Source organism: Vipera ursinii (assembly GCF_947247035.1).
Source record: "Vipera ursinii genome assembly, chromosome: 6".
Taxonomy (NCBI): domain Eukaryota; kingdom Metazoa; phylum Chordata; class Lepidosauria; order Squamata; family Viperidae; genus Vipera; species Vipera ursinii.
Window position 1 is genome coordinate 23327911 of NC_139515.1, and position 20529 is coordinate 23348439.

Consider the following 20529-nt stretch of genomic DNA (forward strand, 5'->3'; position numbering starts at 1 on the left):
GATTTGAAGTCCGCGAGTCATAAAAGAGCCAAGGTTGCCGACCCCTGCAGTGGCGTAGCGTGGGAGGTGCAAGGGGGTCGGCCGCACCGGCCGCAACATCTGGGGGAGCACACTCGCACTCGCAGCTCTTTGCCCTTGCCTGGCTCACTCTCTCTCACAGCAGTGCTGGCTGTGCGAATCCAATCCGAGCCGCCGGGTCACCGTCCACTGTGGAGGGGGGGGTGCCAGGCGTGCGGTGCGGTGCGGAGAGAGAGCGAGGGACTATCTGGGGGAGGGACAGTGCAGCGGCCGCCCAGCAGGTTAGGGGGCGCAAATTACTTGCCTTGCCCCGGGTGCTGACAACCCACGCTACGCTACTGCCAGACAATGAGCCTAATTGGGCTCGATTGGTTTGATGCACCAGGCATCCAAGTGACTGGTATCAACCGGATACAAGTCGCGAGTCTAGCGTCAGTTTGCGAGGACTTCGCAGACATATTTGATTCAGCCCTGGGACTTACACGGGCCTGCAAATAGCATTTAAATTAGACCCAAACATGGTTCCCATCAGGATTAAGCCTCGCAGGGTCCCCTTTGCCCTCAAGCACAAAATTGACACGGAACTAGATAAGCTTGCGGAACAGTGTGTGTTTCAACCAGTAGATGGTGGGGAGTGGGAAACTCCTATTGTAACACCACTTAAAGCCAATGGGGAAGTCTGAATATGCGCAGACTACAAATGTACAATTAACTGGGCCCTTAAACAGCAAGCATACCCAGTCCCAGTGGTGAGCCACATCCTGGCATTTTTGCAGGGTGGCACCACTTTTGCAAAATTAGATTTGGTGTAGGCCTATCAGCAACTACCTGTTGATGAGGCCACGGCTGCAGCACAGACAATTGTGACCCACAGGGGGGGTTTTCAGAGTAAAGTGCTTGCAATTTGGGGTCAGTGTAGCCTCGGGCATTTTTCAGGGAATCATGGAACACACACTCAAAGGCATCCCAGGGGTTTGCCCCTATTTTGAGGATGTGCTTATTGCCAGAGAATCCACAGAAGTGCTAGCAAGGAGGCTCAGAGCCGTCCGTCAGAGGCTGCGTGAAGCAGGCCTCAAACTAAAAAAGAGCAAATGCAGAATTGGGGTTCCCTCGACTGAATTTTTGGGTTTTTGCATTGATGCCAATGACATCCACCCAGCTGAGTCCAAAGTAAAGGCCATTTAGATGGCACCTAGCCCTAAAACAAAAGGAGAGCTGCAAGGATTCTTGGGCCTCCTCAACTTCTACCATGCATTCCTTCCTAACAAGGCCGCAGTGGCAGAGCCACTTCACAGGCTCTTAGATAAAAAAGCTTCTTGGAAATGGACCAGCATTCACGAAAAATGTTTTCAGGACCTGAAGGCACTTCTGTTGGTCAGTTCCACTATCACTCATTTCAGAGAGTCTAAACCAGTCTGTTTAGCATGTGACGCATCCCCATATGGGGTGGGGGCAGTTTTGAGTCACTTAGAGAAAGATGGAAACCAGGTTCCCATTGCATTTTATTCAAGGATGCTGTCCTCTGCTGAGCGTAACTATGCTCAAATTGACAAAGAGGCATTGGTCATTGTAGCTGGAGTTAAAAAAATCCATGACTACTTATATGGCAGGGATTTCATGGTCTTCACAGACCACAAACCATTATTGGGGTTATCCACCACAGACAAACAGACACCCCACATATTATCCCCCAGAATGCTGAGATGGTCTATTTTATCAGCTTACACGTTTTAAGCTGATTCACAAACCCGGCAAAGAAATGGGCCATGCAGACGGCCTGAGCAGGCTTTCACTGCCACAAATCGAACCAGACCAGGCCCCAGCGGCCCGTGTATTGTCCATCCAGGACTTGCCAGAATTTCCTCTCCACGCAGGGGACATAGCTGCAGAAACAGCAGCTGATAAGACACTAAGTAGAATACTTTCTTGGGTACACACAGGATGGCTGGATAAAAGCCCAGGGCCTGAATTCCAGAGTTATTTTACTAGAAGACATGAGCTATCAGCTCACAAGGGTTGTATCCTATGGGGGAACAGGGTCATAGTCCCCACGTCACTAAGAGACAGGGTCTTACAATCACTACATGAAGGTCATCCGGGTATTGTCCGTATGAAAGCTTTAGCTAGAAGCTACTTATGCTGGCCAGGTTTAGACAAGGCCTTTGAAGCCCAGGTGCATGGATGTTACACATGCCAGCAATCAAGGCCTGAAATGCTGCACGCTCCAATTCACAGGTGGGAGGAGACTCACACTCCCTGGTCTAGAATTCACATAGACTTTGCGGGGCCCTTTCAGGGACAGCTCTTCCTTATCGTGGTCGACAGCCACTCTAAATGGCTTGAAGTAATTTAAGTTGCTAACATGACTACTGCTAGGACCATCCAGGTGCTTAGGAAACTCTTTGCCACACATGGGCTGCCAGACGTCATAGTATCTGACAATGGATCCCAATTTACAGCGGCAGAATTTCAGGAATTCCTGAGAGCAAACCTCGGCCCCATTTCACCCTTCTTCTAATGGTCAAGTCGAACAGATGGTCCAGACCACAAAGGAGTCACTGAAGCGTATAGTGACTGGGGACTGGCATCACAGATTGGCAGATTTTTTACTTTGCCAGCATTCCACGCCCTGCACGGCTACAGGGAAAAGCCCAGCAGAGCTGCGCTGGGGGAGGCGACTGATCACGAAACTGGACAGGTTGTATCCAGATAGGGTGGCAGCAGAAGCTTCGTGCCCAAAACCCCTGAGGGGGCTGCAAGTGGGCAATGGGGTGTGGGCCAGGAACTATGGGCATGGGAATTTGTGGGTGCCTGGAAAAATTACTAAAATGTCAGGCCCCCTCTCTTACGAAGTGGGGCTGGAAGGTGGGCGAGTTGTACAGCGCCACATAGATCAGCTTTCCTGAACAGCCACAAAATGAGGAACTTCATCATAAGTCCTTACTCAGGTCCACAAACTGGCAGCCAAGCCGGCCCATGCATAGACCCTGAAGGCTCACACAGCCCAAGCAATGAGGAGTTGGCTGTAGAGGAGGGGAGCCCAGAAGTGCAACATGGGTCCCCTGATGGAGAAAGCCAACCTGATGGCTACAGCCACTGTGCTAACTCTGCTGAACAAACTGACTCTGGGGTGGGCCAACCTGGAAAGGCTAGCCAGAGACCACCAAGCCACTCAGAATCACTTGAACTAAGAGACACTGGTCTACCCAGCCCGGCGGGCAAGCTGGTAGGCCAGGACATGCCTGGGTTCCCAGGCGTTCCACAAGGCCACGCAAACCTCCTGCATATCTGAAAGATTTTGTTCTGTAATAATAGCTATAATGTTGTATGTACCTTGTATTTAATGCTGACCTACAAGATTGTAATGGACAATGGAGGTATAATGTTGTAAGTACTTTATTGTGCTGCTAAGTGGAATCTATTCACACCAGTGTTAAGTCTTGTAAAGTGTATTGCTGTAATTACTATTGTTGCTATAGTGCAGGGGTGTCAAACTCAATTTCATTGAGGGCCGCATCAGCATTGTGGTTGCCCTCAAGGGGCCGGGTGGGTGTGGCCTACTGGGTGGGCGTGGCTAGAGTGCGTATGGCCTACTGGGTGGGCATGGCCAGCTCTACATCGTTCGCATCAAGGGTGCCTATGGGGGCCTGGGCAGGAGTGGGACAGATCTGAGGGTCTCTTCCAGAAGGAGGGTCTCTGGGCCAGGGCCAAGGCAGTGGGGGCTGTTCCCTCACTGTTTCCAGGATGGCTTCGCGGGCCACATGAAACCACTTCGCGGACCGGATCTGGCCCCCGGGCCTTGTGTTTGACATGTCTGCTATAGTGTGTTTCGTTCTAAGGGGGGAGGGGTGTTATGTATTGGGCTTGCTTGTTAACACCACGGCTGGTAGGTTGCGAGCAGGGAGCTAGCTAACGGCTCCCAGCATCTCAGACAACACATCTCCAATGCTGCTATTGGTTGCCCCTAGGCAGCAATAGGTTGCTTCAAACCTATTGGCCGCCGCCTAGGGGCCATGGTATAAATTGCTGCAGCTGCAGCCCTGTTCTCTAGTTCAGTTCCTGCAAGCAATAAACCATGTTCTTTGCTGAACTCACTCGCCTCATCTTCATTCCTGCGCAACGAACCCAGTACACAACACTTGTTTCAGTTGCTTAGGCTGAAACTGTTAAAAATGCAGCTTGTCTCAGAAATAGCACACAGTGACAAATTAAAATTATAATTAAATTTAAATCCCTTTATGTAGTGGTGGGATTCAAATACGTGAACAACTGGTTCTCTGTGTGGATGCCACTTCCGAAAGTCCATTCTGGGGCTGGGCAATAAAAAATTAGCTATCGGTTCTGCCGAAGTAGTGTGAAATGGCTGAATCTCACCACTGCCTTCATGTCACTTTCTGAACATACAAATATGGCTCCACAATTCTGCACACAGACACACCAATGGGGCAAGAATCCACACTCTCCCGGTAAGGCAAGAAAATGACATCTTTTCCCCACTGGAGTTGCACGTCCACCCGAATAAGCATTTCAAATGACCTGCTCACAGATTTCACAAAGGACCATTTTTCCTACAGATATTATCAGCCTCAACACCCCAATCTTGTAGCTATCTCGATTTCTGAACTCCATCTATTGAATAAACTACTTCCGCTTCAAGTAGCTTATCCGTGCATTTCTTTCATGAACCAGTTCTGAACCAGACCAGAATTTTCTTCTAACACAATCATGCCCAAAGGTATTGCAAACGCGTGTGACTGCAAAATTTCCCACATATTAGCATAGTATCAAAAGTTAATAAGTAGTCCATTCCTTCTCATGCTCATTGGTGATTATAATAATAATAAAAAAGGCAAGGTAAAACACTTAACTTGGTCAAAGTGAAGTTTAGTAAGTGGTAGGACCTGGAAGATCCCCACAGAATTGTTTATGTATCCCAGATCTCCCAGCAGCCCCTGATATCTGTCTCTCACCTTTACCTGGCTCTTTGAAGAAACATTGGAAGCTATGAAGATGATCACCCTATTGTCAGCCATGGCCAGGAAGGTCTTGCATAGCTCAATCTCTTGTATCAGGACACTCTTCTCAAAATCACCTATACCCTAATCATCTCCCATTTGGAATACTGCAATATTTTCTACATGGAGTTACTCTTGAAGACCAGTCAGAAATTTATAGCTAGTCCAGAATGCGGTGACATGAGTAGCAATAGGTGGATACTTTTTCACCTTTTAACATGCAGGCTTCGTCTCAACCCCGACAAGACGGAGTGGCTATGCGTACCGGCATCCCGGGATATTCAGGATATCCCACCCGGGATATTCAGGATATCCCACCCCTCATTATGGGGGGTGAGTCATACCTCCTGTAGATAGGGCTCGCAACTTGGGAGTCCTCCTAGATTCACAGCTCTCTTTAGAAGACCATATTGTAGCTGTAACTAGGGGGGCGTTCGCCCAGGTTCGCCTGGTGCGCCAGTTGCGGCCCTATCTAGACCGGGATGCCTTGCGCACGGTCACTCATGCGCTCGTGACCTCTCGTCTTGATTACTGCAATGCTCTCTACATGGGGCTACCCTTGAAGACCACTCGGAGGCTCCAGCTGGCACAGAATGCAGCCGCGAGAGTTGTGTCGGGGGTCTCCCGATACTCCCGTGTTACACCTTTGCTCCGCGAGCTGCATTGGTTGCCAGTTGTCTTCCGGGTGAGGTTCAAGGTGTTGGTAATGACCTACAAAGCCCTCCATGGCATGGGTCCAGAATACCTTGGGGAGCACCTGCAGCCGGCGTCAACTTCCCTCCGCCCAGTACGCTCCCACAGAGAGGGCCTCCTCAGGGTGCCACCGGTCAAAGAATGTCGACTGGTGGCCCCCAGGGGGAGAGCGTTCTCTGTGGGTGCACCGGACTTATGGAACCATCTTCCGGTAGAGCTCCGGATGGCGCCCGACCTCCGCTCCTTCCGGCGCGACCTTAAAACCCATCTCTTTAAGGAAGCGGGCCTGGCCTGATGGGATGGGGTGGGTTTGTTATTATGACTTTAATTTTAAATTTGTACTATGGGCATTGTTTAATCATGTTTTAATAATTTTAACTTTTGTATCTGTCTTTTACGTATTGCCCTGTTAACCGCCCTGAGTCTCTTGAGAGAAGGGCGGTATATAAATTAAATAAATAAATAATAAATAAATAAATAAACATCACTGTCTATACATTTGATTAAATACATAAATGAATCAAGAGCTTTCCACCAAATAAATCATTTCTTCATGATAAAATAGTGGAATTCTGTCTTTAAAAGACAAGTAAGAATGCCTTTTTATTTCATTTTCAACATGAGATATCGGCATTCTCTTTAACTTACATAACTTCAGAGTAATGTCTGTTTAAATATGATGTTGGCTCAGGGATTTGTTCACAAACCACATAATTATTGTCCAATTGCCCCTCCCCCACCTATTGGTTGGTTAGTTTGTTTAAATATGAGTTCTGCGGGATTTCTTGCCCTTTCTCTGAGAGGGTATAAACATAATCCACCAGTGAATGTAGACATCCTGCAGCTACTTAATCTGCCTAGAATCACTTGGCCCATCCACATACTAAGCACAACCATTTATTTTCTAAAATGGATGCTCAAAACTATCTTTCTGGGGTGAATTTATCTCCCGATAAGAAATGTCTTGGTTTGGAAAGCTTTAGAAATCATTTTGCCCTGAATTTTAAGCGTGTATTATATAAATCTGTTTGTAAAACACAAGAGCACACATTTCTGATCAGAAACCAAAAAAACAGTTATGTCACAACAGTTAATGCATTACTAGAAGAAAGGGGATAAGTTCATATATCAGTCACATTCAGTTTTGAAGCTTTAGGAGTGGTGAAGAGAATTTTTGGAAAACAAACTAAATTGTGAGTTACCCTATCCAACTGTGTCAAGACTCTGATAGAAGTTTGCAGGGTCACCCTTGTCGTTAAGAAAAACAAAGAAGTTGTTTTTTCAGGAAATGATGGAAGCCAGATGTTAAAGGAGAAACCTGTGCAGTATATGGCCTCCCTGTGCCCTAAATTAACCTGCTGCCTTCACATATTAATGTTTAAGAAATATGCAGTTATCAGTCTAATCAATGTAAAGAAACCTGGAATAAGAAAGTGGCATATCAGATACATAACTACCTATGGATGATTAATTTGTATCTATATGTGACATAAAATTGCTTGGGGTATAAAAAAAAGTAGAAAGAGAACCAAACTGGTAAGAAAAAACACATCCAGGCAAATAAAGTCAACTAGTTACAGTATTTAGTTTGGGGAAATAGGTGGTAGTTCATCTGAGCAGGGAGGAAATGATACGAATATTTTAAAACATACTTCTTTGCATTATTACAAGCCCTACACAGTTTCCCAACGTGTGTCTTGTGGATGTAGTTTATCTGATTTAACATTTTTATGCTTCCTGTATTTATAGAAATAAGTGAATTTCCTTTCAGTTGTTGCTGTTTTCTGGAAGCTATTTAAAACATGTTAGCTTTTTCTGTCTGTAGTATTTTTGTTTGGGGAAGGAGTGGGCTTTGGACTGAAATGACTGGAATGTTCCTGTGTTTCTCATTGTTTGCTGCCTAAATATAGAGCAGGCCACAAAAATCAGAAGATATACTTTTATTAAAGGCATGCTGCCACATTAAAGCAGGCTGAGCAATTCACAGTTGGATCTGCTGTAGTCTGAGCCAACAGAGGAAGAACATCACTAAAGCTCAAAGCTCCTTATGCAGCCTGCAGTTCATGATATTGCCAGTTGTTTTATTTAGATCAGCTTTCCACTCTCTGATTGCCTCCAGGTGCGAGTAGACTAAAGCTGCCAAAATTCTCAGACATAGTATTATAAATCAAGTATAAAATGCAGGATCCTTTCCTAAAATATACTTTTAGAATCAAAGTTTCTTCAAGAAGAAAAATACAGGTAAAATTGCAATGGAAATCACTTCACTGCAGTTTCCTTGCATCACAACAAAATAATTCACCATTTCTTTTACAGTAAGCCATAATTCATAACCAAAATGGGCTATTTAACTAGCTCCAAATTTTCCTTTTGTTTGCTATCCCCAGATTAAATTCTCTGCAATTCGTTTTATCCACTTATAGGAAAGTTTGTCACATAAGGTTAATTATAACTATGAATTGGAGTTAATTATGGTTTAATCATCCTGAGATTGGAAATCTTTCTTGCATCTGAATGTATGACAATATGGCAATATGTTTCACTATAAAGATCTTGTTGACTCTTCATCTTTAAACTGGACAACTGCACATACTTTGCAAAGATGACAAGTTCCAGTTTGTTCCTTCTTGGATGTCTACTGAATTTCCATCAAAGGGAAGTCAATTACAGTGATCAGGCTGAGGTTGTAGACATCCAAAACCAGAGTCCTAATGTATGAAGGACCTCTCTAAGAATATTGACTTTTTTCATATGAAATATGTATACATGAGCATGCCCAGTGGTGTAATGTTACAGAGAATGCCAAGGAATCCAATGGTTTTGGAGCATACAAGGAAATATGTTCTGCTACTTTATTTAGAAAAGAAAAAAAATAACATTAGTGAGAGCACTAGAATAGACCAAAATTCCTTATAATATTCTAGGAACTGGATAACATTATACAAATTGGCATGGGGAGGCCAGAAAACAAATAAAAGTTGTAAAATTTTTACTTTGTGTTTAAATTGGTAATTTAATTTATATGCCATTTGCATATCTCAAGTCATGGACATTTCTGATTTTTTAAATTTTCTAGCCATGCAGCCCTTACAATGCATTCATTTTAGAGGCTGAACAAATATGATGATAGAATGTAGCCCTGTGTGACTGTTTTTCTATCAGTAAACCATTTAGCAAATTCTATTCTCAGTGTTATAGGGACACGGTGGCTCAGTGGGTTAGGACGCTGAGCTTGTTGATCAGAAGGTCGGCAGTTTGGCGGGTCGAATCCCGAGTGCCATGTAACAGAGTGAGCGCCTGTTACTCGTCCCAGCTTCTGCCAACCTAGCAGTTTGAAAGCACATAAAAATGCAAGTAGAAAAATAGGGACCACTACGGTGGGAAGGTAACAGCCTTCCGTGCGCCTTTGGCATCTAGTCATGCTGGCCACATGAACACGGAGACGTCTTCGGACAAGCGCTGGCTCTTTGGCTTTGAAACGGAGATGAGCACCGGCCCCTAGAGTCGGAAACGACTAGCACACATGTGCGTGGGAACCTTTACCTTTATTCTCAGTGTTGCTTCTTGGTTGTTGTAGAATTTTCTTGTCAGAAAAGTTGGATGCTTTGGTATATCTATCATTTTGAGAAATTTCAAAGTCTTTTTCTTCAGTTATCAATACTATCAGATGCTTTGGAGTAATCTAGGAAACTATACTATGCTGTGATAGGTTATGATAACAGAATGTTGCAAGCCTGACTATACTTTTCCTCCCATATCCCTTATACCCGAGTCAGGAAGGAATAAGCCTGAGCCCAGTGGTGGGATTCAAATATGTGAACAAGCGGTTCTCTGTGTGGATGCTGCTTCCAGAAGTCCATTCTGGGCCTGGGCAGCAAAAAATTAGTTACCAGTTCTGCTGAAGTGGTGTGAACCTGCTGAATCCCATCACTGCCTGAGCCTTTTCTTAATACTGTCTCCTTTCCGAGGATTTAAGGAAGGCATCTATTCTTGTCATTTACAGAACAGTTTATGAATATTTGTTTCAATGCATCTCCTTAATTCTCCTCTAATATTTTATGACCTTGGTTCCTTCTGAAACCTACAATTATCTCTCTATCCATACAGCACTATAATCTGTTCTGCAGAATTTCCAGCAGCTGATATTGGTGTTGATATGATCGATATGATTGTGATATTGGGGCTCTTATCCTATAATTTGGGCATTTCTGTAAAGCACTTTTTAAAAGAAATTGAGCTATATATATTGAGATATATTTTCAAATCTGCCTTTTCTTCCCATATTTGTACTGTCAAAGTTCATCAGAAGCAGCAACTATTATGTATTTGTTAGGTTCGAGGGCAAAGGAACATCTGGAGTCTCCTGTTTTTATAACCTCTTAGCCTTTAAAAACCCACACAAAGGTTTGCTGTTTAACATAGCACCTACATTGCCATCGGCCTCCCAGTCAGTCAGTTAGCCAACAGAGAAAAATGGATATAAATGCCTTTGTAATGCTATAGGCAAGCAGATAACATGGTGGCTTGAAAGAGTGCAGTTAGTGGAGCAGATCTCAGCATTTCCTTTTTTTGCATTAACTTTGTTGTTGATCTTGGAGTCTTTCCAAATGGTATCAAAATCTTTATTCTAGTCCTATCCATCACTCTTACTCTAATGATGCTGCCACAACTAGCCCAGAAAATCATAGGAATAAATAGGAAACCAGACCCAATCCTAGTTTCTCATTAGAGGTTTTTTTTTAAAGTTATGGGAAACTTCTGACATTTACATTCCCTTGTATTTTTAAAGCACATAAATAGGGGTAAGAAAAACAGCTGAATATGATTTTAATCATAGAAAGGTAGATGCAAAATCCTTGGAGACTTTATTTGACATAGATTAAATATTACAAACTTTTATAACTTTTAAAAATGTTTCCTACCTTGAAACACTTTTTATGATGAAAATCATTCCTAAAATGGTTTCTAATAATAAATAAACTAATAAAAGATAACCTGAATTATATCTTATAAGAAGATAAGATTGTATTGCAAAGGAAGGAAGCAAGTAGATATTTAGGCATGGTATGAGCTATTTTACTTGTACAGCAACACAGGATTGCTTATAATAAGAACAATCTTGCTCAGAGGACATTTAATTTAAAAGGCTGTCCGTGCATTTTATAACTTCATCTTCCAGAGATTTAACACTGATGCAATTGTGCAAAGCTGATGTCACAACCAAAATAGCTTGTACAACTGTAAGTACGCTTTATGAAAAACTAACAAATACATATTTCAGTGCAAATTTCTGGTGCCAAAGATATATAAACAAACAGAATGATGTAAAATCATTCTGTTGGTTGTAAGGCAGCCAGAATAAAGCAGAGTTAAAACACAAGTGCCTAATGGTTTATGCAGCTAGGGAGAGGACACGAGGCTGGCTCCAGGCGGTTATATCTGCTTCTTTGAGTGAGGGTTATTTCCCCACCGTCTTGAAGGAGGCGGTGGTGAGACCTCTCCTCAAGAAGCCTGCCTTGGACCCAGCTGTATTGAACAACTTTCGTCCAGTCTCCAACCTTCGCTTTCTTGCGAAGGTTGTTGAGAGTGTGGTGGCGCATCAGCTCCCTCTGGTCCTGGATGAAGCGGATTATCTGGACCCCTACCAATCGGGTTTCAGGCCCGGGTACAGCACGGAGACGGCATTGGTCGCTCTGGTGAATGATCTCTGGAGGGCTCGAGACAGGGGATATTCCTCTGTCCTAGTCCTATTAGACCTCTCGGCGGCTTTCGATACCATCGACCATGGTATCTTGCTGCGGCGTCTCAGGGGATTGGGAGTGGGAGGCACGGTTCTTCGGTGGTTCTCCTCCTATCTCCTGGGACGTTCGCAGTCGGTGTTGGCAGGGGGGCAGAGATCGGCCCCTAGGTCTCTCGTTTGTGGAGTTCCTCAGGGGTCGGTTCTCTCGCCTCTCCTGTTCAACATCTACATGAAACCGCTGGGTGAGATCATTCGTGGTTTTGGAGTTGGGTATCATCAATATGCCGATGATACCCAACTTTTCTTTTCGACCCCAAACCACCCCAGTGATGCCCTCGCTGTGATGTCCCGTTGCCTGGAGGCGGTTCGGGTCTGGATGGGGAGGAACAGACTTCAGCTCAACCCTGACAAGACTGAGTGGCTGTGCATTCCGGCATCCCGGGACATTCAAAATGTTCCATCTCTTTCTATGGGGGGTGAGCTCTTACCCCCCGTGGATAGGGCTCGCAACTTGGGAGTCCTCCTAGATTCACGGCTTACCCTAGAAGATCATGTAGTGGCCGTGACTAGGGGGGCTTTTGCCCAGGTTCGCCTGGTGCGCCAGTTGCGGCCCTATCTGGACCGGGATGCCCTGTGCACGGTCACTCATGCGCTCGTTGTTGTGACTCAGGGCCAGCCTGTGGGTCCGACAGCCGGCTCCGACGTATCGGAGGACTCAGATGAGGGGGAGGAGGGAGACGAACCGGCTGATGATGGTTTGGAGGCTTTGCAGAGTCCTCAGCCGGGGACCTCTTCTCAGCTGCGTGAGCCCGAGAGTGCGGAGGATGATGACCCACAGCTGGCCCTGTTCAAGGACGCCCGACGCAGGAGGCAGTCGAGCAGGAACAAACAAAGAAAGGCTATGGGACTCCTCGGGAGGAGGCACAGGGAGACCACGCCCTGAGCTCTCTATAAAAGGAGTGTTTGGGGAGGGGCTGGTTGCTGAAAGCAACTTTTCCGCTTGAGAAGACAAGCTCTAGTGTTTTTGTTAACTGCGTAATTAAATCTTGGCAGAAGCCTTTTAGCCTTGGACGCTCTCCAGTCTCTTCTTTCTGATAAGGGGTTTGTTAGAAGAGGGCTGGTTCAGAACACTCGTGACCTCTCGCCTTGACTACTGTAATGCTCTCTACATGGGGCTTCCCTTGAAGACCACTCGGAGGCTCCAACTGGTACAGAATGCGGCCGCGAGAGTTGTCTTGGGAGTTTCCCGGTACTCCCATGTTACACCTTTGCTCCGCGAGCTGCATTGGTTACCAGTTGTCTTCCGGGTGAGGTTCAAGGTCTTGGTTATGATCTTTAAGTCCCTACATGGCATGGGTCCGGGGTACCTCAGGGACCACCTGCTGCCGGCTTCAACTCCCCTCCGCCCTGTGCGTTCCCACAGAGAGGGCCTCCTCAGGGTGCCTCCGGTCAGGGAATGCCGACTGGCGGCCCCCAGGGGGAGAGCCTTCTCTGTGGGTGCCCCGGCTTTGTGGAACCAACTGCCGGTGGAGCTCCGGACGGCATCGGACCTCCGAACTTTCCGTCGTGGTCTGAAGACCCATTTGTTTGAATTGGCCGGTCTGGCCTGATGGGGGAGCTGGGTTTTAAATTGTTATTTTAGATTGTATTATTGTTTTTTAATTGGGCATTGATTTAATCTCTGTTTTAACTTTTGTATAGTATTGTATTTTTATTTATATGCCCTGTGAACCGCCCTGAGTCCCCAGGGAGAAGGGCGGTATATAAATTAAATAAAACGTAAACGTAAACGTAATTGTATCCTATTTTTCTTTTTTTCCCTTAGCATGATTTACTATAAGGCATGTATAGCTTTAAAAGTCTTTAGATATCTACATACTCTGATGGGAGGACAGGAACTTACATTAATTATCTTCAGGGATTTGAGTGAAGCAGGCCATCTGGATTTGGTTAAACTTATATCAAATCTCAATCCTATTTTGTTTTGTTTTGTATTGATTTATTTCCTGCCTTTATTATTTTTACAAAAAGCTTAAGACAGCAAACATATCCCACACACCTTTGCCCTCCTATTTTTCCTACAACAACTCTGTGAGATGGGTTGAGCTAAGACAGCGACTTTCCCTAAGTCACTCAGCTGGGTTTTTGAATGTCATTACTGAATGGTCAGGCGAAAACTTGCTAAAAAAATTTATAGTTAATGTGTAGCAGACATTAGAGCCTGGATTGCAGACCCCACCTATTTATACAAACTTATGCAATGGTTGTCACAGTGGGGCTGATTTTTTATCAAACTCTTCTTTCCCAAAATGCACGTTGCCCTCACCATCCCCTCTAGCCTCCAAATAGTTTTACTTTGAGTTTTTCTAGGTTGGAGGGCCACTTGAAAACAAAACATTGTGGCGCGTGCACGCACACACACATCATTTTCGTTTGGCATGTATTTAGGTTCCTGTACATTACTGAAAATAAATATTATGACAGAAGTGAATGGAAACCAACCAGAGCGCTTGTTTTCAGTTTCTTAGCCCAAATGTGCTTTTTCCCAAGATCTTTCAGCAGTTGGGTTGGGATTCCATAGTTGAAAATCCTATTAATTGTGTTGCAATACTTGGAGTGCACAAAGTTGGGGAATGCTGTATACATCAAATCAGTAATGTTACCTACCTAAATCCAAACATAGACTGTTACAAATTGTACAGTGAGGATTTGACCACCTCAAGGCTCTAAAGATAATCCTAAACACATTTACGAATCCACTACTGAATTAATGCATGCTGGATATTAATATAAGTTACCTGTTTGTTGACTGAAAAGAAAATATTTACCCTAGAAATTCCATTTCAGTAGCTCTCATGAGTTGGCTGAGCTTTAAAAAGTCTAGAAATACCAGAAGTTATTGACAAAGATGATGAGTATTATTTCTTTCTGGTGGAGAACGCAGAATAATATTGTGCACACTCTATTTCATGAATGCTATTGCTTCTTTCAAATCTATCTGTGAATTCATCCTTTTTATTCTTACTGTCTTTCTATCATCATCTTCTTTACTGTATCTTCAAATTAAAATAAGATAGTAGATGAATTCAATTTTTTCCTGGGCTTTAATCATATCACCTTTGATCCTTTGTTATGCAATTTAGAACAACATGAGCACCAATCTAATCTGCACAGACATGGTTACAACATTATATTCCTTCTTCCTCCCTATTTCCCATCTTTTTCTATGTTGCATTTTATTATGCCATTATAATAGAATATTGATGCTTTGTTCCAGGGAATCACCACTTTGGGTCACCTTCCTGACCCTGCACCTATACTTTGTGTAGGCTGTGCAACCAGAGCAAGGAATTCAATCAAAGAACTTCACTATTTCCATTTCAATGACATATGTGACCTATGAAACAAAAGTTAATTTTAACTGGCTTATCAACAGCATTTATTTGAAACTTGTAGAATCTCTCTTACCTCCTTCTGCCCTTGTTGTTTGTTAGAAGGAAGGAAGCAACTGACTCTCCTTGCAAGGATTTGGTGTGTCTGACGTTGCACCTCAGCTGTTTTGCTGGGCAGTAATCCATTGCCACTTGTAGGAATTGTTGGTCTCTTGGATCTTAAAGGCATCAGGGTCTGGTAGAAGAGGTAGGCAGCCAGAACCAGCACCATCAGGAACGGGCGAAAACGACACCATCTCCGGCCAGGCACAATCTGCCGGCAAGCCATGGTACCTCAGATTTCTGATTTGTCCCATTTCCACATTATAGGGGCGATCAGTCTGGCTGCTTTCTGTCAGTATGAAAGAAAGGCAGAAAGATATGCTTTTTGGACTCAAGTTCTCTCTCCATCACTTCTGGACTTGAGTTCTTCCATGACATCAGCAGGCAAGAAATGATAGGCCCCCAGCAGAGAAAGGCAAGCAGTGTCCGACCTGGAAAAAACAATGGGACTGGTGGTGAGAGAGACCGAAAGAAGTAACATATAAACAATGTGGACTGGAAATGAATGCACATTAAGTTTCCAAGGATTGCACACAGAAGAAATGTGACAGTTTAGAGCAAAACTCCATTGCACAATACCTAGGAAAGGACCGACTGAGCAATTATGTTAAAAAAAAGAGAGATATTGGCTAAAAATGGCAATGGGTTTGCACATAAAGCTGAAAAATACGAAGGCTTTTCTAGCAGGACTCTTCTTCTCCTCCCTCCCCCTTGCAATTCCTCTCCTGATGGGCTCTTTAAAAAAATCATTTCCTTCATCTTTTAAATTGCCTTTTTCCTGCCAGAAAACTTACACAGCCTTCCCTCCCCACACAGTTTTTGCTCAATCAGATTTCTTTTCTCTCTCCTTTTTCCTCCATTGTCTTTTGGAGTTCAAAGTCATGTTTACTTACTTAGTTCTTCACCCTGTCAGACGTTTTCCATTCTCCTCTAACGGGTTGCTGATTAAAACCACTCCAACAGCCCAGGCTCATGACTTCAGCTCATCTCCACACACGCACACAGCACTCCATCTGAACTCCGTTGGACCACAGACATATAAATAAAAATCAGGACTGCCCGGAGGGGTGGGGTTAAGTTTACCAAGCTCTGAAAAGTCTCTCAGGCTGGGGATTGTACTGGATCATAGAAACAGTTTACTTTTGCCTCCCACGTGTTGTTTTACAGCATTGTAAGAACTTCAGAACTGCACATAAGTTACAGAAAAGTGATACAGAAGAATGCAAGCACTATGGCAAATGGTAAATTAAGAAACCAAGTGGCTCTGGGCTTGCAAAACCACTTCAGGATGTTCCACTTTATTTGTAAAACATACAGAACAAGGGGTATGAGAAATATTAATTATGTGACTGAGGCATACTTGGGTTTATAGCACCACTTCAGCTAAATGTTAGTAGAATAGCTGACTTTAAGAAGAGGGGGGGGGGACACCCAAAAATATAACTTAGGCTTGAGTTCTAACAACTTCCTCTGGTAGTCCCTACAGTTTAATTGGCAATAGTTTTTAGAAGTGGTTTGCCCTTCTCTTCTTCATAGGGCTGAGAGAGAGGGACTGGACCAAGGTCATCCAGCTGGCTTTGTGCCTAGGGCAAGACTAGAATTCACAATCTCCTAGTTTCTAACCTGTTGTCTTTAATCACTACATCAAACTTGCCCTCATAGCTGACTACAAACTATCATATAAGCAAACAAGCCTGCATATATCCATTACAGAAACTTCAGGAGCATTGAACAGGGAATCTCATTTCTTCCTTCTGCCACTTCTGTCCCAGATCATTATTTTTCTTCTCTTTTTAATATTACTGGTGAAAAATGTTTTTTTTTTCTTTCTTTCTTGGAACCTAGCTAAAAGTTGTTTGGCTAGTCAAAATGAAAAGTGGGTCATGGGGAACAGACAGGACAAGGTAAGGTTATGTGCTCTCATAGGTGGTATCCCCAAGCTCCCCATTCTAGTGGCCTTCTTCTTAACTAAGACAATATGTACAGTTCTTCTCCACATCTGCCGAATGGTCTACCCTCCCCCCTCCCCATGTGGAATAGAGGATGACATTGTCTCCTGCTTTCCCTCTCCATTTAACTGCTGTTATTTACATTAAAAAGGTAGAATAACTAGAGGCCATTCCCTTTGATTTTTCCCATACTCATTGCCTATAGCACTGTTTCCTGGAATGGGACAACTCGCCACAGCCAACCTTGCCACAGAACTCACTGCAGCCAAGTCGCTGCGGGAAAACTCATTGTGGGACAATTCAACAAATACAAAAGTTAAATTAATTTTGACGGAACCATGCCCAATAATAAAAAAATAATTAGAAATATATGGGTTACAATTACAATAATTTCAACAAAAACGTGGTCACCAATGATAAAAGTATCTGAATGAAGCTATTAATGCAGCATTGCATTGCACCACAGCCAGTTGTTCCGTGGCAAGTTGGCCACAGTGAGTTGCCCTACACCCTTGTTTCCGGTGGGTCTGGAAAGTTCTGCATATTAAGAAATACATAGATAACATTTATTGTTAGAATTTATTCTTTTGCCTTTTTATCTCTTGCCAATTGGACAAGTTTAACTTTTGCCTGCTTTGTTCTGTCTTTTATTTTATTTTAATTTTATTTTATTGAATTTATATACCGCCCTTTCCTGTAGGACTCAGGGGTTTGCCGTTTTGCTAGATAGCAGTTGATATTTGATGAAGTTATATAAATAAAAACCAAGCTTTATTTTTGCTAGCAAATCTGAGCGGTGTGTGCGCTTGCTATGACCAGGAAATAGGGAATGACTGGCATATACTGGGTGCAAACTAAATTGGAAATTGCTATGTAATTTTCCAACATATTGGTTTCCCAACACTTCTTTTCCAATAGTTCTAATTCAATATGATGTCTTCAAAGATTTGGAGGAAGTGTTTGCTTTTTCCATAATTATAAGGTAATCAAGGAATTAGATGTGAATACATGATCTTGCATTGTGATCTTTCTCATTAAATTAAATACCAATGAAGAGACTTCCTTCCTCTGGTACTTTTTTCAAATTGGAAATCCAAAAGGCAACATGAAATGTTGCATGGTATTGTGCAATTAGTGTAATTAAAAACAGCAACAACTAGCCCCTCTCTTTCCTTTAATAACTAGTAGTGGTCACTGCTGACATGCAACTATAATCTAAACTTAAAACCACTGCCAACTATGAAAGTTAAAAATGTTCTGAGAATTAGATCCAAATAAGCCCATTTCACAGGATAAGAAAACATTCAGGTCACTGAGGAACATATTTGGCCATGGGTGTGATCAATGTCTGTGGTGGTCATTAATGAGACTTTGATCACCTAAATCTCATTGTACATGAGATCAAGTACTAGGTCAGATCTGGGAAGAGAAACTATTATGATTATGACTTGGCACAGCTCTCCCTGCCTGGGCAGTCTAGGGAATGAGAAATTGCTGCCATCCAGAACTTTATATAAGGCAGACCTTACTGCCTTGATTGGCTGATCCATTCCATTAAATAGTGGCTTCTGCACAGAAGCACCCTCTATCAATAGTTGCAGTGGGACAGCCAAACAGGTCAGAAACAGGAAGCCATCAAAGGAACATTTAGTTCAAATAGCTAATGAAGTGAAGCAGCTCTAGACTTGCACAGCCATATCAAGTAATGTTCCAATTGAAACAGATGTTTTGAGAAACCTGAATGTCAGCTTACAAAAAAGAGAGCTTTCTCAAAACCAGATTACTTAGTTCCTCAGATGAACCTCTAGAGGCCTTGTTTTTGTAACTTTCCATATATAAACAAGCCTAGCTCATTTGGGACTATTCTACATTTATTTATGACAATCACAAAATTATGTTTTACATGCCATTCTGGAATTGGCCTGTTATCATAGTATTACAATTTTTGTTTATAAAACTATTGTTCATACCTTCTGTTCATGCCTCATCACTGCTAGCAATGGTTTTATCCACATATTAAGTTGTTAGATTCTGTGCAAACAGGCACACAGTACAATCATCGTCTATTCCAGAATATCAAACATCTCTGTATCATTAGTGGCGTTGACGTATATAAGGAGGCAGACAATCAGAAATCACATTTCCTTCTGATAACAATATTGGACTTCACAGCAGCCAAGATTGTCAAGAGGAGCCTCTAGTGGTTGCAGTAGAAACTCTAGCCACATCTTGCTTAAATAGGTGGTGGGAATCTATTATAGGAAATTACAGGTAGTCCTGAGTTACGAATGTATTGGAGCTTGCCCATTCCATTCGTAACTTGAGGATTCGTAGGCATGAATCTCGTACCTTGAACACAATTCACTCAGCTTTTGCCCACGCATTCTCTAATTTAATGTGTGGGTGAATGTGTGGCTCGTTAAGTGAACATGAAGTATCTCAGAGTGGAGAAGGCCATTGGGAGGGAGGGGCTAGTTATGGAACAGGTCATCTTCAGACCACCCAAGGCCTCCCCCGACCTACTGAAATACTTCATGCTCCCTGCCCTGGAGCCCCACATTTGCTCCCCACCATCCTTCCGCACTGGGTCACTTACCTTGTGAAGATCTGTCTCTTCAGCCTGTTTCTTTCTCTGCTCCCAGCAAGAGCAGGGAAAGGCCTCGGAGGCCCAGAACAGACCTCCAGAAGCACGTAGCTGCTGCCCATGGCCTCTGTTCTGGGCCTTGGAGGCCTGGAGGCCCGAGAGGCTCAGAACAGGCCTCTGGAGGCTTGCTGAAGCACCTTCCAGTGTCCTTTCCAGGCAGCAGCAGCCTGGAAAAGGTTTCCGATGCCTGGATTGGGCCTCCAGAGCCCCACTGAAGTGTTCCCCAATGTTATTTTCGGGTGATGGAGACCTTTTCTGGGCTGCTGCCACCTGGAAATGAAACCAGAGGATGCTTCAGCAGGGCTCCGGAGGCCCAATCCAGGCGTCAGAGGCCTTTCCCAAGCCACTGCCACCTGGTAAGGACGCCGGGGATGCTTCAGCTTCATTCTGGACCTCAGAGGCCTCCTCCAGGGCTCCGAGACCTAGAGCGGAGACCATGGGCAGCAGCCATGTGCTTCTTGAGGTTCATTCTGGGCCTTGGATGCTTTGTCCAAGCCTCCAAGGCCCAGAATGGAGGCTGGGGGAGGCTTTTGCAAGCCTACGGAGGTCCATTCTCCCCTCCCGGCTTCAGTTCCATTCTTTGTTGCAGAGAACAGAGGCCTAAGCTACCGTGGGATCAAACGAGATCAGTAGCATGAAATCTTGTGCCACTGAACTCGCTTTACATCTCCATTTTCTATGAACGCACCAAAGGAAGCAGTGAAAGAGCTAAGCAAAGGATCTCTTGATCTTTGCAATGTATCCACAAGCCTAGACACTTTTTCATAAACACTAAGGGGTGCTTATCGCTAAGGGAACACTCGTAGCTCGGGGATTACCTGTATTCCTATGCTTTATTGCTAAACTGTAATAGTCCTGGGGATTGAGCAAATTTTATTCAAAAATTGGAATTGTGTAGTCTTTGAAAAGCAGCCTGTTTGTATGACTGAAATAGGTTAAAATATACTTGGATATGCAGATTGCTTCCAGCATCTGA

General features: G+C 43.9%; 1 protein-coding gene across 1 annotated transcript in view; it reads right to left on the reverse strand.

Annotated features, from left to right (window-relative positions):
* CPED1 (cadherin like and PC-esterase domain containing 1) overlaps positions 1-15957 on the reverse strand; it is a 131387-nt gene extending 115430 nt beyond the window's left edge. The window contains exons 1-2 of the mRNA XM_083366680.1: positions 15854-15957; positions 14935-15391 (exon numbers count right to left, since the gene is read on the reverse strand). Of these exons, the coding sequence (XP_083222806.1) occupies positions 14935-15186 (252 nt within the window). The 5' untranslated portion in view covers positions 15187-15391; positions 15854-15957. The remainder of the gene's footprint in view (positions 1-14934; positions 15392-15853) is intronic.
* Positions 15958-20529: the final 4572 nt, after the last annotated feature.